General features: G+C 50.7%; 1 protein-coding gene and 1 long non-coding RNA gene across 2 annotated transcripts in view; one reads left to right on the forward strand and one right to left on the reverse strand.

Moving 5' to 3' along the window:
• Positions 1-16,427, forward strand: part of EPAS1 (endothelial PAS domain protein 1) — an 82,721-nt gene that overhangs the window by 47,287 nt on the left and 19,007 nt on the right. Inside the window, exons 3-6 of the mRNA XM_037066524.1 lie at positions 5,758-5,909; positions 6,336-6,420; positions 9,858-9,976; positions 10,065-10,270. Coding sequence (XP_036922419.1) covers positions 5,758-5,909; positions 6,336-6,420; positions 9,858-9,976; positions 10,065-10,270 — 562 coding nt within the window. The remainder of the gene's footprint in view (positions 1-5,757; positions 5,910-6,335; positions 6,421-9,857; positions 9,977-10,064; positions 10,271-16,427) is intronic.
• Positions 9,505-14,971, reverse strand: LOC119001244 (uncharacterized). The gene is made up of 3 exons (XR_005069524.1): positions 14,961-14,971; positions 13,352-13,361; positions 9,505-9,586 (listed from the first exon to the last, which is right to left on the reverse strand). It is a non-coding gene; the product is annotated as an uncharacterized LOC119001244 (long non-coding RNA).

Genomic DNA, 16,427 nt, shown 5'->3' on the forward strand with positions numbered 1-16,427 from the left:
CTAGGAGGCCAGAGTGACCTGTGCTATTCTGGGCCCTCGAGCACAGGAAGGATATGGGGGAAAGACTTTTTTTGTCAAAAAATAGGACGATAGCTCAGTGGGTCCAAGGGTTGGAGGGCCAACCCTGTGCCGCACGTCTGATGAATCTTGGAAAAGTGTGAATGGGAGGGGAGAACCAAGGGCAGACGCATGCTCTGGAAAATACTTCCAACGGAACAGTGCGGTGCACTGGCAGGTCACCCTGCCTGCAGGTCACCCTGCCTGCTACAGCATGGGCTGAAGTGTAAGAAAGTCTTGGAGATGCTTCCTCAGGGAATGTGTGTCCCTCTTTTTGTTCAAGAGGCTCACCTTCCCAGACAGGTGAGGGCAGGGTCTGGAAGTGCTGGAGTCAGCTCTACACTTACACAGAGTAGACAGTGGAGGATTTACATGAACAGATGAAGACCCTTCTCAGTACCCAGAAACAGCATCTTGACTTCCTGGAAATGGCACTTGAAATTCTGCTCTTAGACATTAATTCCTTTGGGTTAATCATTGCTTTCTTCCACCACCATCCCCATTCTTCCACCAACAGAGAGCCCCAGGGGGCTAATGCGTTCATCCTAGGGTAGCTCTCTGATTGAACTGGGGCTGGTAGAACATTGCACAGATGATGAAATGTGAAGCACAGAAAAACTAAGGTTGCCCAAAGTCACACATTTGGCACACAGTGAGTCTGCCCCTGAAACTCAAGCCATTCTGAGTCTTGGTCCATGGGAAAGGCAGACACCGGAGGGCAGGAGCACACTGTGAACCCAGTCCAGTGAAGATGTTGACAAGGCCTTGGCATGTGGGGAAGAAGAGGGGAAAGGCAGGGGTACCAAAGTTAAACAGAGGCACCCGGGGCCAACCCTGAGCAGTGGGGAGGGAGGCAGTCCTCCCATGGGCCATGAACCAGAGGCTGGGTGTCTGAGCACGTCTGCTGGCCTGTGTGCTGGCGAGAGCCCCCTGTATGCCAGACACGCCAAGGGAGATAGGGCCAGAGTGGCCACAGTGAGACATCCCGTGTCCCGACTCAGGAGCTGTGGCAGCTCTGGACATGAACGGTCTGCCCCCTGGCTGGGCTTGGCCTCAGACCAGCCAGAGCCCTCAGCGTGTCGGCTCTGGTCTTCTCTGTCCCAAGGTAAGAAATGAGAGACAAAACGATCTGGTCCTGGTGTCCTTGAAGGGGCAGCCCTCACAAAGCAGGCGTCACTGGGGGAGAAGACTGAGGGCTTGCAGCGTCCCCTTTCTCGGTCCCCTCTTCCAGCCTCCCACCACACACGCCATCGGCCAGTTGTTGGGAGTGTTTCCAGGAATTGTGCAGGAGACAGGGTCTTTTTCTTTCCTAGTCATATTTTTGCTTTTCCAACCCATGTGGTTCAGTGAAAAGGAGTAAGGATTTGTGGGCAGACAGACCCATGTTGGAACCTTGGTCTGGCCGCCTTCTTTCTCTGCAGCCATGCGAAAACCTCTTTACTGTCTTTGAGCTTGACTTTCCTCATCTGCACGAAGCGAGTAACGGTACCAAGTGACGCCATCGGAGGACTGAGATGACGGGTGTAAAAACCCTTAGCCTCTGGCCTGCCACATATTGGGCTCTTTGATAAGTTATAGCTTAGGAATCAAAATTACTAATAATTACATAGAAATAATACATCATCAGCATACTAGCCTCTTACCGGCCTTTCAGCAATTTCTGTCAAAGCGCAGAGTTGCCAAGCTTTTTCACGTCAAAACAGATTCATTATTGAAACATTTCTAACAAAGGTGAGTGCTGATGCTGGTTCGTTTTATAATAGGAAATAGCTGGTCGCATACCTCAGAGTTCAAAAGGCTAAAAAAGGCCAGGTTTTGCTTTAGAAAAGTTTCTTCTTTACTTAGTAGCACGCTTCCCTTTGATTTTCACAGTAGGCTGTTCTGTGTGGGAATGTTGGAGAGGAAACCTCAACGCTAAGAAATCCAGGCGAGGAGTCTGGGCTGCCGACCGAGATTTGTATCACAGGAAGTGCGCCCAAACAATAGCTTTATGGTATTAGCTTCCACGCTGGGCCGAGAACAGAACACACTCTGACGGGAACATTGGTGGAAACACCACCTGATTGTCTTAAGTCCTCTTCCAAGATGAGCTCCACAAACCGTGACCGAGTGAGGGTCACTTCTGTGTTCAAAGGGCATTGCGCAGCAGTAAATATGCAAAATTGGCTTCTCACCGTAAAACGGATTTTTGACTCCCCCCCCCCACACACACACACACGTGTGGTGAAATCCAATTCGTTTTATCTGAGAGCTGGAGGTTGACGGGAATCGGGATTTCTAAAGAGAATGTCAGGTTGATGATTGATTCGTTGGCATTTGCTTAGGGAAGATATCAGTCTGAGTAAGAGATTATGATTGCCTGATCTTCAGATGATTAAGGGAAAGATACTAACAGGTGGGAGAAGTAATTTTAAAGCTTTGACCGTGCAAGCTTTTCAAGCAGGAGAAGGGGGACCAACAGGTGAAAGTTGTGGAGGCAGATGCGGTTTCTGGTGCCTCCCTAGGCACCGCTGTCAGCCTTCTTTTCCCAAGGGTTCGCCCCCTACTTTCCTACTGCTCCCTCCTTGCCCCATTCACTCTCCAAATCAAGGCCTTTTTCTGTGCTGTTTGCAGAGGAGCTGATAAGCTGATTCATGCTAGGATGTTAATGTCTAAGAGCAGCTAATGTATAATCTCTTCTAAAGATACTGACCTTGTTCAGATCATTTTCTTAAGACTTAAACCAAAGACAGATCTGGTCAATCAGTAGGTATTTGCTAACCCCAGTCCTGTGCTACGGTTTATGAAGGTTAACACAGAGAGGCAAGATAGGATAGTAAGTTATATGAAGAACAAAGGAAGGAACCTCTAAGGGTGAACTTTCAAGACCCTTGGGGAGGTTAGAAAGATCAGGTAAAACCAGTGCCTTCTGCAAAAGACATGAGGGTAGCCCAAGCCCACCACCTGATAATGGTGGAGTTTATAGGCATGGTTAATGATCCAATAAGGATCCAAAAATAATTTCCTTATGGTGACTGAGACTATTCTTGCAGCCAGTACAGCCAGGAATCAGTGTGTGTGTGTGTGTGGGGGGGGGAGGGTCTGTGGCCCTGGGAGAGCTGGAGGAGAGGAGTCAGTTTGAAGGAAAGCCCTGCAGTGGACCGCTAAGCAATGACTGTCTGCCAAGCACATCTGCACCAGGCAGATCGCAGCAGAGGGGTCTCAGAACAGTCAGAGCCATGCTGGGACCCATCAGAGCAGGAAACAAAGAGGGAAGATGACCCTGCTGGAATAAAAACACATCCTAACTAAGCAGCACCTTGCAACTGCCTGGTCTCAGACCCCTGCTTAGAAGTACCTGCCCTGCCACCCTGCCCACTCACCCTCCACACCCAGCTCCTAGTGCCCGTGGGGTCCCGCCCCACATGGGTGGTGCTGCCTGAAGGAAATGAGTGGTGCTCCGGAAAAAGTGCTCTGAAACCTCAGCCCGCGCATATCCTGGCTGTGGGGAGTCATCAAAGCCTGTTTACAGGGGCTATTTTTAGCATTAAAGAATCTTCTTGTGCTCCCTGGGCTGAGCGGGCTTCATCTCAGCAAAGTCCCTCTGATTTTGGTGACCTGCCCCTCCTCTTTGGGGTCAGACTCTGAAGGGTCTTGGGAAGCAAGTAACTGAGACCAAGAACCCAAGGCAATTTAAGCCCCCCCCACCCCCCCACCCCCACCCCACCCCCGGCAGCTTACTGGGCACCTGCTGCAGTGCTCTCCACCGGGCACCAGGGGTTTCTCTCCCTCCATGTGTGCGGCCTCACAGCAGTTTACCTTTGTCTTCACCGCCACTGCAGAGCCCTCCAGAAAGAGTGGTTCTTACACCTCTTCACATCCTTGCACTCCCTAGAACAGGACTGAGCACAGAGTGAGGGACACTTGGTGACAGACGCCTGATTTCCTGCTTTGTGACTCGCACAGGGCAGGCAGCAGAAGCACAGTAACTGCACGGTTCGTGAGTGGATTTCCCACGTGCCTCACACTGAGTTAGAGATCAGTGAGACATTAGGGAAGATGCTCACAGGAGAGAGCAGGGGAAAAAAGGTGGGGGAGTCTTCAGCGGGGGTGATGTGCATGACCCCTGGCCTCTTGCATGAAGGTCTGCCTCTGCCCCCAACAGTTTTCACCCCCTGCTCCAGGCTGATGAGGAGCTGGCCAGATTCCTTCAGAAGCCCCCGGGAGGATAAGCAGGTGCTGTGAGAGCAAAGAGCTCCACAGAGGAAAGAGGCCCGGCTGTCCCAGGGTCCCCAGAGGCCCGCCTGCTGGCTTCCTTGTCCTCCAGCCATTGTGACTTCAGTTCCAAGACATTCTGTTTCCATTTGTGCCCCCCACCACCCCACGCCCCCTGTCTCCCTCCGTCCCTCCCTTTCAGAGGCTGGCCTGGCCAGCTGCTGCAGCCAATTTCGCCACCTCCTGGAAGCAAGAGTCCTGGGCATGGATGGAAACCAGTTTAGCTGGGTCGGAACTGTTAAAAACAGGAAATTTTAAGCAGAACTATTTCCTCTGGGCCTGGTTAACCCAAATAAGGTTGTCTTGGGATGACTCCAGATTTTGAAGTCAGTGTTGCCACTGAGATCAAAGAAACTGAAGAGAAAAAAAACCTTCAGAGGCCAGAAACCACAGGGCTGGCCCCGCTGTCTGGAGAAGGGGGTCCCTATCTGTGGGGTGTGATTTCAAAGGTGCTGAAAGCCTCCCCTCACCGTCCCCAAATAGGTCCCCACCTGCCCATATTGGCTGATTTTCCCAGTGCTGGGGTTACTGGCCGGCAGTAAGGTGGTAGTTATTGAGGTGGTAGTTCTCAGTCTGTGGTCCTTTGGCCAGCAGCTTCGACGTCCCTGGAGACTTCCTAGGAAAGCAGATTCGCAGCCCCACTGGAGACCTACTGAGGCAGCCACTCTGGGGGTGTGGCCCACTGGGGCTGCCCCGCGAGAGTGCAGCTTGGACAGTCCCGCGGAGCTCCACGCTGAGAGGGGTCTGGGGCTCGGTTTGGTTTTTCAACCAGAGGCCCCACATGTTTACTTTGCACCGAGCCTCCCAAATTACACAGCAGTCCTGGTCCAGAAACCCCTGTGCTAACGAGCTTTCTAGGGGATCCCAGAAGGTGCTGGAGTTTGAAAGCCGAGTCCGGCCATCATCTCTCCTAAAGCCTCTGTTTAAATGGAGATGGTAACGGAGGCAAAACCCTCACCCGGACTTCGGTTCCCTGTGGATGGTTTGGCTGACCAAGGCGGTTTACAGAGGCCAAGTAAACATGGGGCGGGTGTGGGTGTGCACGTGGTACAAGGCCATTCCCAGATGGAGTCCCCTCGCAGAGGCTATTCTCCTGATCCAGAGTGTGGAGAGGAGAGAACCTCCCTCCTCCGGTTCCACGATTTTAGCAAAACGCAGGGAAAGACACCAAGACACTACTCTGCACAGGCCCACTCTGGACTCTGAAGGCTGGCCCGTCCTATTCCTCTGTAGGAAGAGCAGCAACCGGCACATTCCCTGAGCCTGTGTGCTCATCCCACGCCCCTGCGTGGGCACGGGGCAGTCACTTAGGTGGGCGGCAGCATGCACTCCCATGAAAGTCCCCTTGATGCCTTCGTGCCATCCCTGGCAGACACCCATCTATGCCAGTCACATCTGTGCTGACACCACATTCACGCACGCCACGGAACCCCCATCTCTTTCCAGTTTGCTCCGAAAATGAGTCTGAGGCTGAGGCCGACCAGCAGATGGACAACCTGTACCTGAAGGCCTTAGAGGGTTTCATTGCCGTGGTGACCCAAGATGGCGACATGATCTTTCTGTCAGAAAACATCAGCAAGTTCATGGGACTCACACAGGTGACACCCTCCTCTGGCTCTTTCAAAAAGGGAAAATGTTTCTATTTGGGGGTAGAAATTAGTGGAAGGTTCTGATCACATCCCTCCTAACCTCTCCCTGCACCTAGCCACCCTGCCCCCTCTCTGATCCCAGACCAGGAGCCTCAGGACCACACTCCCACACCCTGGCATTGGGTTTGGCATGGCCAGTGGCCATCCCGGCACCGCTGACTAGACTGATGGGCCGGCCCTTGGGAGTGGAGTCTCTGACGTCCGTGGCAGTCCTCTGTTCCATCCGCATGTCTGTGGGCCGAACGCTGAATTGGGCATATGAGAACCGATTCAGTCTCTGCCCTGTCTCCAAATCCAGAAGGCAGCTCAGCTTCCCCTTGGGATGTTCTGCTTCCGTGCTAGGAATAACGAAGTCCGACCCTGTTTTTGAAACAGGTGGAGCTAACGGGACACAGTATTTTTGACTTTACTCATCCCTGTGACCATGAGGAGATCCGCGAGAACCTGAGTATCAAGGATGGTAAAGTATTCTTTCTCGTGTGTCTCCTTCCTCCTTGCACCACCTCGGGGGAGATCTGTTCCCTTTGTATAGGGATGCAGGAATGGCGGACCGTGAGTATCACGATCCAGCAAAAACTGACACGCAAAATACTCAAGGCAGAGTCTGTGAGATGAGATCGAGGGCACCAAAGGGACCTAATACTCAGAAACGTCTCCTCTGGCCCTGAGTGGTACCTGGTTGCATGCTGGTAGGGCCTCCAGCATCCTCCCCTTGGGGATAAGGCAGCATCTCCAGGAGGTTTCATGCCCTGGAGTTCACCTCTGCCAAGTGTTGTGCCCAAACCAATAAACTCATCTGTACCAGCGTGTCCCTGGGAACTGTTGCAGCTGTCTCTTGCTGGGTAACAACCCCCCAAAATGTAGTGGTTGAAGCAATCATTTTGTCACCTCTCACAACTGTGTGGGCTCTGTGAGCGGTATCAGCTGAGCTGCCATGACGGGGGCTGGACTAGGTGGGATGACCAGGGTGGCTCAGCCACTTCTCTGGGACCGTGTGGCTGGAGGCTGGCGCTCAGCTGCCACACTGGAATAGCAGGACTGCTGTCTCACTCCATGGGGCCTCAGAGCTTCTGTCTCTTCACCTGGGGTCCCCAAGCAGCCAGACGTCCTACATGGCAGCCCAGGGCTCCCAAAAGTATGAGAGTGGCCGCTGCCAGGGCTTCCTCAGGCTTAGTCCTGAAGCTGGTCCAGCCTCAGCCTGCCCCACTCTGTCAGGTAGAGTGCGTTATAGTGCAGCGCTGAGTCAGTGTGGGAGGAACGAAACAGGCGTGAGTACCAGAGGCTGGCTCGCTGCGCCACCTTTGGAGAAGAGCTAACCAAAGACTAAAGAGCCAAAGACTAAATCTAACCCCCCCCCCCTGTGGAGACAAAGGGCAGGTCTTTTCTGATGGAGAAGAAATTTAAAAGGTCTGGTGTATTGCACCCTACCTCTGAGGCATCGAGCAGATGCTGGTGGAGGGAGGGCCCCTACAAGCAGAAAGTACTTTGCAGTGACAGTTGGAGTTGCTGCTTCATCTCATAGAAATGGGGACACTCAAGCAAATATAAGAATGGAAATGTTATCAAGAGGACAGAGGCTTTGGGCAGAAGTGGGGCTCGGTGACTTTCAAGGTCCCTTCTGAACCTGTCGATCTCTGCCCTGGGCGGATCCTGCCCATGTCTAAACATCCCCTTTAATATCTCTCAGCTGCCACTGCTGTGACTGTGCTTGTCCACCCTGAATAGCAGAGGCAGTGGTGCTAGGCCTGCAAGGTCTGGCCGTTATTACCATACTCGATGCAAAATCAGACACTTCATCAGCCCACGTCTACTGTCGTTACAGACTAAGCTTGTGGTCTGGACCTGGAAAGTGCAGAATGACCACACCCCTACAGCCTGGCCAGCCCTGACCCCCATGCAGCCCCTCTGCTCTCCTCCTGAAGGCCTCGGACCAGCTGGCTTCCAGAGCACAGTCTGGGGAGCACTCCGAGGGCTCTGCAGCGTCTCATATATGCTGCTGAGAAAGTCCTGCCTGGTTCCACGGGGAAGGGGCTACCAGCCCTTCTGAACTCCTTTCTAAAGCAGGTGCTTGAAGCCTAAGAAAACCAAAGTCTCTCATATCTTCTGCTCCAGAAAGCCTTTGGTCCTTGGGTGCTCAACCTCCATTCAACCACTGACCTTACTCTCAGTCTGACCATGTGACCTGAACCGAGTTACCTCATTGCTTGGCTCCTCGGAGTCTTTCTTTTCAAACAGACAGTATTGGACCAGGCAAAGTCTAGAAACTTCCGGCTCTCAAGTGCCATGATTTACAGCCTGATCCTAGTCTATTTATCTGAGTAGAACTTTAGGTCTCTTGGTCCATGTAGTGAGGACTTGGGATCAAACTCAATAAATCAGCAAGCAGATCCTTATTGAAGGTGCCGACCTGAGTGGACTCATGATCTGGAAGCAAAGGGTTAATGTGAGCACCTAGAGGGAGATAAAACCGGGAGGCAGACGGCGGAAAGCTTTGAAGGCCCGGCGGAGGGCCTCGAACTTTATCCTGTAGACAGAAAGGAGCTATTGAAGGTTTTGGAGCAGGGGTGGAGCAATCTGATTGGAGCTATACTTAGGAAGATTAATCAAATGGCAGAATGGCAAGAATCCGGAGGCTAACAAGTCAGCAGGCCACCACAGTAATAACCCAAGCCACGGCCACACTCATCGCCAACACTTGGACTGGCCCTGGTGGTCAGTCCAGGCCCCAAGACACAAGAATATCTCATGCTATGGCAACCCCACCTATGAACATCTAAATCGTAAGAAACATTAAGTATGGGAGGCATGGTTTTATGATCATGATGGAGGGATATGTTTTCTTAAAAAAAAAATGTCCATTACTTAGTGGGCTCTCCTAGGGATGTTTAAGGTAGATTCAAAGGCGACATGATTCACTGGACACACAGACCTTTGGGATATGGCAGTTAGGTAAATCCCAGCCCTCTGGAGGTGCAGGTGACAAGGCTGGTGGCCATGCCTAGAGGGGAGGGGTCTAAGTGTTTGAAATGTGGCCCTGAGTCATTCTCTGGTGCTGGGTGCAGGGCAGGTGTGCACCTTGGGAGACCCAGGGTGGGGATGGTGGGCTAGGCAGAATTTAGACGTGGACAAGGGGCTCAGATGACACTTACTGCATTTATCACTTTGTTTTGCAGAAAGTGGAGAAAGTTCTGAGTGGGCAGGCTACTGGGAAGCTATAAGGAAGGAAGCTATATTATTTGTCTTGGTGATTTATTTAATTCTGGCTAAGAAAGGATTTCCATGTTGAGTTAATTCTCAGCGTGGACCTGCTCACCAAATCCCAGGAGATTTCTACCAGGGGTCTCTTTGAGCTGGGCATATATCACTTTAGGGAGAAAGCTGATGGTCCATTCTCCTGAATGCTGCCATTACTGGTTGAAAATAGGGCACAGGGAAGTTCAAATTCCTGTAGGACAGGAATGAGGAAAAGATAGGAGTGTCTGGGGGACATTTCTAATCTGAGAAGCTTATCCCCTTGTAGTAGTTGTGGTCTCACCCAGCCTGTCTTTTGGAATTCCTCCTGGGGAACCTGGACCTGCCCCAGCAGAGGTTTGCTGAGATTGTGGCTAATGTCATGCATTCCCTTGCTACTCTGAAGGGACCGTCGCGCAAGCAAACAGGACAGTGCAACACCCCTACCCTTTCAGGTGCTTGTACTCCAGTTGGGGAGGTGAGCTGGAGGTGAGAAAGCTTTGTCCACAGGCCGGGATGGTACTCAGTGTTCCTGGCAGGTGCTGAGAGCAGACAGTTGGGAAATACAAACAGTATGTTGCACAGACAACACTAGGACTGGGTCCCTCTTCCGTGTCTAAATGAAAAACTAAATTCAGCTGGTTCCCTCCACCCTTCCCCATCCAGGCTCTGGTTTTGGGAAGAAAAGCAAAGACCTGTCCACAGAGCGGGACTTCTTCATGAGGATGAAGTGCACAGTGACCAACAGGGGCCGAACCGTCAACCTCAAATCAGCCACCTGGAAGGTAGGACCACCCCAGGCCAGGCGGGAGCCCCAGCGGTGCCCCGCACCCTGCTCTCAGCCCCACACCTGACCCCCCGGCTGGTCCCCAGGTCTTGCACTGCACCGGCCAGGTGAAGGTCTACAACAACTGCAGCCCTCACAGTGGCCTCTGCGGCTACAAGGAGCCCCTGCTGTCCTGCCTCATCATCATGTGCGAACCCATCCAGCACCCGTCCCACATGGACATCCCCCTGGACAGCAAGACCTTCCTGAGCCGCCACAGCATGGACATGAAGTTCACCTACTGCGACGACAGGTAGGGCCCGGCAGTGTGTGCTGGGGGCAGAGTGTGCCTTGCCTGCGTGTGTGCGAGTGGCTGTGCCCGTGATACAAGTACTGGTCTGGGGCCCACGGGTCACGCTGCTGGGTGCCAGTCTGTGGGCCTGCTCCCCTTTCGCTCCATCCGTGCGGCTGAGGGACTCCTGACACCGTGTTTGGCAGACCCTGCTGACAGGGCGGCGGCAGGGTCTGCCCGCAGGGCTGCTCTGGGGCATGACTCCTGACTTCGTCGATGGCCTCGATGTGCGCATTCCTCCGCATGTGTGTCAGGCTCCTGAGGACATTTCCAGGCCAGTCTCCTGCTTCCCCAGGAGATGAGTTGCGAGAGATTTCCATCAGCACTCAGGGGCCAGCTGGGAGCTGAGGCTCTGGCCAGGAGACCGCCCCATGGCTACATGGTTTGCGAGAATTCTCTTCCATTACTGAGCTCTTCCCTCAGACTTTGCTCCTCCTCAGTCACTTGTCCTCTGGTGACTGTCCAGCCTAGTTTTGAAGACTTTCTGATGAAGGGACCTAAGCCAGACACACTAACCCCCAAAGCCAGGCCCAACGGGAAATTCTCTTAGGTTAAGCACATCAACTCTGTAGTGAGATGGCCTGGGTTCACATCTGAGAAGAGAGGCTCAGTGTTGCCTGTTACTCCCACCCTAACTGGTTTCTTTATTAAAGTCTCCCAGAGTGTACCTAAGACGGCACATGCAAGACGAGTCAGCTCTGGGGCTTAGCTCGGGGCTTGGGTTGCTGACGAAGGCCTGGGAGGGGCTGTTAAAGCTCCTGACTGTCCCACCGCCCCACCTCCACCCCACCCCCACCCCCCGTCCCCAGCTGTGCCCTGGCATTGGGAATTTGGGAGGATCAGAACACAGAAAGAAGGTAGGGGAGAACAGATGCCCTAAGCAATGACCACCATCAAAAAGAGAGGGAAAGCCAAGAGACAAGACTGGGCCCAGGTCAGCCTGCATCAAGTATATGCCACTGTGGCTTCCTCATTCGTGTGTCCCAGATATGCCCCTTGGGGCAGGGATCACTCAGCCCGACCTCAGCCTTCTGCAGTATCCAGTCACCATATCCTTCCAGAGTCAGTTTTTGTGGTTACTCTTCACCACTAGGGTTTCTTAACAAACCCCGAGACCTCGACTTCCCGGTGTCTGAGATGGAGATGACCATGCTTTCTCAACCTGCCTTACTGGGCCCTTGTAAAATGACTGTGAAAGCCCTTTGAAAAGTACAAGCACCATAACTGATGGGAAGCTTTTCGTCACTCCTTCTGTCTCCCTGTCCTTGTCCTCCTCCAAAGCAAGTGCCCCCACTAAAGCCCAGGGGCCAAGATCACTTCTGGAGGCAGGTAGTGGCCGGGGGCCTGGAAGAAGGAGAGACCACCAACAAGACACTGCTTTGCCCTCCTAGCCAGCAGGAAGCCACCCGACCCCAGAAGACAGCTCCAGCTCAGCCTTCCCAGCCCCACCCACCTTTCTCGCACCCACCAGACATCCAGGGTGCCCTCGCTTTCTTTGTGGGTGGGGCCCTCCCTTCCAGGCAAGGCTGCATTTCTTTCCCCTGATTCTAGACTAACCTGCTGGTACCTCTTCTTAGAATTGGCCACCACTCCAGGACCATTAAAAAATGTTTGTAACAGTATCCTGGAGTCACTCCTGTCCCCCACAGTGCCAGGGCCCAAGGCTCCTGGAGGTAGCGGGTGGTTATATAAGCAGAAAGGAGTGCTCTAACCTCAGGGAGACAATGTCATGTATGAAGACTTTTGCCCTGGAACTGACAGAGTCAGCATTAATCATAGTCATTAGTCCTGTTATTATTGTAATGAGGATGATGATTAGAGGCAATCCTTGTTCCAAAGGCAGGCACCAGAGAAATCCATGTGAGTGTAAGGTTATTTATCAGATGCAGGCTTCCCATTCAAATGAATGTTCTTGGCAGAAGACAGTTTTGTAGCATGCACCCCCTCTGCGCGGTCTTCCCAAACGGTGAGGGAAATCTCACTGCAGAGCCTACGAGGCTCTAGCTTCAGCGCGCTCGCCCCTGTGCAGCTTAGAGCAGCCACTGTGCTGTGTGGGCAGTGAGAGCTGCATGTAGTCGCCCCACGGAGTGCAGCACGTCCCCTGCCCCCCATAAGCACTGAGGAAACCATGCTGTCCCGGAAAATAACCCATTATTTCTAGATAATAGAAAAGAGGAATTTTTTTAAATCAAGCTTAAGACTTGGATCCTTGTTAAAGTGAAGGAGAGAACTCCTCTGGAAAGGGTAATTAGAAGTTACTCTTTATTCATGATCTCGTTTTGAATGCATCTCAGGTCGTTTCCTGAAGGCAACCAACCTTTGGATAAAAGAGGAGAGGGAGAAACTTGTGAGGAACTGGGGACCTGTGGGTGGTTGAAGAGGAAGGGACACAGAAAGGGATGTGACCCGCACTTATTGGTTAGTGGGGTCCAGGCTGGTAGGCAGAGTCCATACGGCTTGAGGAGAGCTGTGGTGCAGGGCTTGTGACTCAGAGCGCAAGGCTGACGCCGCGTGTAAGTTCGGCTGGACACAGGGCACTTTCAGCAGAACCTTGCCTTTCATGAAACCTAATGACGTAGCCCAACTCTGCCTTCAGTGGTGCCAGAGAGATCAATGCAGAGGTATTTGAAGACACAGAATGCTGTGCTACAGAGAAGTTGTGTTTAACCGATTAGCAGATTAGTGAACAAGGGCACAGACATGGCTTAGACTATCTATAAAGTGACTATTTTAAGTCCTTAATCCCTAAGTGTCATTTCTCTGTTGCTTTGATAGGACTGGTATTTTTTGGTTTTGGTAGCTTGTTTTGTTTTCCTTGTTTATATTGGGATAAGGAAAAGCAAATTCATCATCTCATTCTCTCATGCATTCTCTCTCTCTCTCTCTCTCTGTCACACACACACACACACACACACTCTTCCTTGATACCTTTCCAAGATCAATCTTTCAAAAACCAACACTTGCACAGGATAGCCAACTTTGGGGGAGGGCAGGCTTTCCACTTTAATCATGGAACTCACTCGATTTAATGACATCTGACACCCATGAAGGGCTGTTTTCACAAAGGGGACTGCTGTCCCATTAGGAAAATCAGAATCTCATGAAACTGTCAGGCAATCGGGATCTAAAAAAAAGTCACTCTGGGGACCATTTGGTACTTTTTCTCACATGTACTGAGATCACAGACATAATCAAACAATGACCAAAAAAGGGTCACGGGAGCAAGAAAGAAGGGGGAACAGAGAGAAAAGGGGAAGAGACATTTTAACAAGAGGAAAGAGAGGAGGGCCCTAATCATATGTAATGCTCTGGTTTTCAAAATCAGATAAACTACCTGAAACTGAGTGAAGGCATGCAGACGATTCTAAATGCGTTTGTCCTGCTCCTTTCAATACAGGCTCAGAGGACCATAGTAAGTCCCACATTAACCATCTGAAACATAGTGAACAATTTTAAGTGAACTCTGTACCAACTTACACACGTCGATCTCAATTATGTGGGTATAGGTGACTGCTCTGGACAGGGAGCATCCTGTAAGCTGAGTACAAGGTTAAGGAGGAAGTGTCCCAGCTACCAGTATAATCAATGATCTCATCTCCATTTCTTCTCTGTTTCCTGAAATACTGAGCAACCAATGAGTAAATTCTTATTTATTGAGCATCTGCCATGCATCTAATCCTGTGCCAGAGATGTTTATATTGAAAAAGTAAAAGAGATGGTTCCTGACCTCCATGAGTTTACGGTTTGGTACGTGAGCGACTTAATGCAACCGCAGTGAATGGTACAGAACAAAGCATTCCATTTACCCAAAAGGAAGACAAAATATGTTCCCACGTGGTTTAACTTTAAAATAGGGTGCTTCCCCCTATTCAGGTGGAGGTGCCATCTAGTGGTGGAAGAGAATAACTGGGAAGGAAGCCAAGCTGTGGAGGAGGGTAGGGGAAAATCTGTATTGCACTCAGTCCCTCTGTGATTTTGTCAATTTTATGAGTCTTCCTCTATCTTTGAAATAAGTTACAAAGCAAATTATGGGGATAGGATCAGTATTACTGGGGGTTGGATAGGGGGAAGGCATCAAAATCACCATAAAAAGTTTGAAATTAACAAAGAGGGTCAGGTAATCTTTACCGGCCAAGAGGGCAGCCCTGTTTTGGTTACTGAATTAAGGCAGCATAGGGCATAATAATGTCAGAAGCTTAATAAGTTTAATAAGTTCAGATTATATACTTTCATTGCCTATTGAGATACATTTAATGAATTGTTTTATTTTTCTAAAGAATGGGTGACATTTTTCAAATGTAAGGTGATCTTTCAGATTAATACTTTGCATGTAGGTTTTTTTTAGTTTAATATATAGTCTATTCTAAGTATCTTTGCCTTTTCTCTAATTAGCCTTTGTCAACACATCTTTGCAAGAAGATAGGTGTGTTTCTTTAAACCTGTGGGTGAAAAGGAACGTTAAACGCTGCCGCGTGCACCTACGTCTCCCGCAAAGGACAGGGTTCTGGGATCAGCCTGACAGAGGCTGAGTGTGTGTATGAGGAATGCTTATACGTTATCCTGTCTAATCTAGTCTACTAGAAATACTCCCTAAAAGGGGCAGCTCTACAGATTCTCTTTGGAATTTACTTCAAAGTTTGCTAGACCTCACAATTCAAAAGGTATTCCTTCCACACAATATGCTTCTCTCTCGCTACAGCTCCCAGCAAGTTTTCTCTGACTGTGTGTGGGTCCCAGGGTGATAAAGGAGGCATTTAGTGGCACTCGAAGCAGGGTGAGTCCAGGACTGAGCCAGGGCCACCTTCCTGTGAATAAATTAACCAGCTATTAACACGTCATACTGACGGGCTGGAAACGGATTGCCCATTGCCTACAGAGCTGTCTGTATACATTTCACATACTACGCAATATTCCAGAAAAGCACCGGGGCCAAAGTACTACTGTTTAAAACAAACAGAATCTGGATCAAAATGTATGAAAATAGAAGGCATTGGAATCTGAATTAGTGGGTATTCTGGATACTAGAAAATGCTATTTCAAAGCTGACGTGCCCATATAAGATCCAAACTGGGTGAAACCCAGTGTTGCCTCCAAGGGGTCACTGCAGGAAGGGTGGGTGGAAGGAGCAGACTTTAATAGGAGAATGGTTTATCAGCAAACTCGGTCTTTGAAAAACAAATAGGTGGTTATAAAGTACTTAAAACTTTTATCCTCTTTTGTAGTTTAGATAGTCCAACCTATCTTGTTTTTTGTGATTAATTTCCTTAGCAAATCCTTCCCTCGTGTGGTGGATGGGGGTAAAGACTGCGGTCAGACCTCGGTTGACTCAGACAGTGGCTTGAAGTCAGGGACCCTGCTGCTGGTCCCCCAGGGACGCCTTTGGCAGTGTGGCCGCAGGGAAGAGGAGCAAGCCCTCTTAGTCCCCGCTGCCTCCCCAGTCCCCAGGTGATGGCCCTGACACTGTAGCCTGGAGAATGGTTTTCTTCCTGGCACTTGGTCACAGGTATTCTGTGTGGCAAAGAGCCTTGGAACATTTTCAAGGGGAAAGAGCAACTGAAGAGCAACGAGTAGCTGTCATGTTACATTGCGGAGGCCTGTCCAACTCGGAAAACCAGGCCTAGTGGTTTGGCCCATGCATTTAGTGGAGGAACGCTAACTTCAGAATTTAATTTAACAGCTGTTTTTTCCTCTGTATTTTTTTTGTCTCTTTTTCTTCCTTCTTCCTCTGCCTCCTATGGCTACCGACGTCTTCGTCTTCCACCCCACCTCATCCTTGGTCTTTTTCCACTTTATTATTAGAGAGCGACTGTTCTTCTCATTTCCGAAACCTGTAAGTGGAACCCTTTTACATTTCCTTCTTCTCTATAGACAGAACTTTTTAAATTTATCAGTGACCCCAACCTGATTTTTTTTCCCACTGAGTCAGGGGTTCTTAATTAGGAAGAAAAAAGAAGTCTTTCTGCCCCTGTTGGAGCAAGCAGATGAACCCGTGTTCCCACAGCCTCCGCTCTGGAGGCGTCTCTGGGACCCCGGGAAATTAGCGGGTGGGCCCTTCTGCGCTGTGGCGGCTGGTCCTGTAAACAAGCCGGGTTCATTAACCTCCCGCTGGCGTCGGCGT

Source organism: Sturnira hondurensis, unplaced genomic scaffold (genome assembly GCF_014824575.4).
Source record: "Sturnira hondurensis isolate 20B ecotype Veracruz unplaced genomic scaffold, ASM1482457v3 Scaffold0016663, whole genome shotgun sequence".
NCBI classification, from domain to species: Eukaryota; Metazoa; Chordata; class Mammalia; order Chiroptera; family Phyllostomidae; genus Sturnira; species Sturnira hondurensis.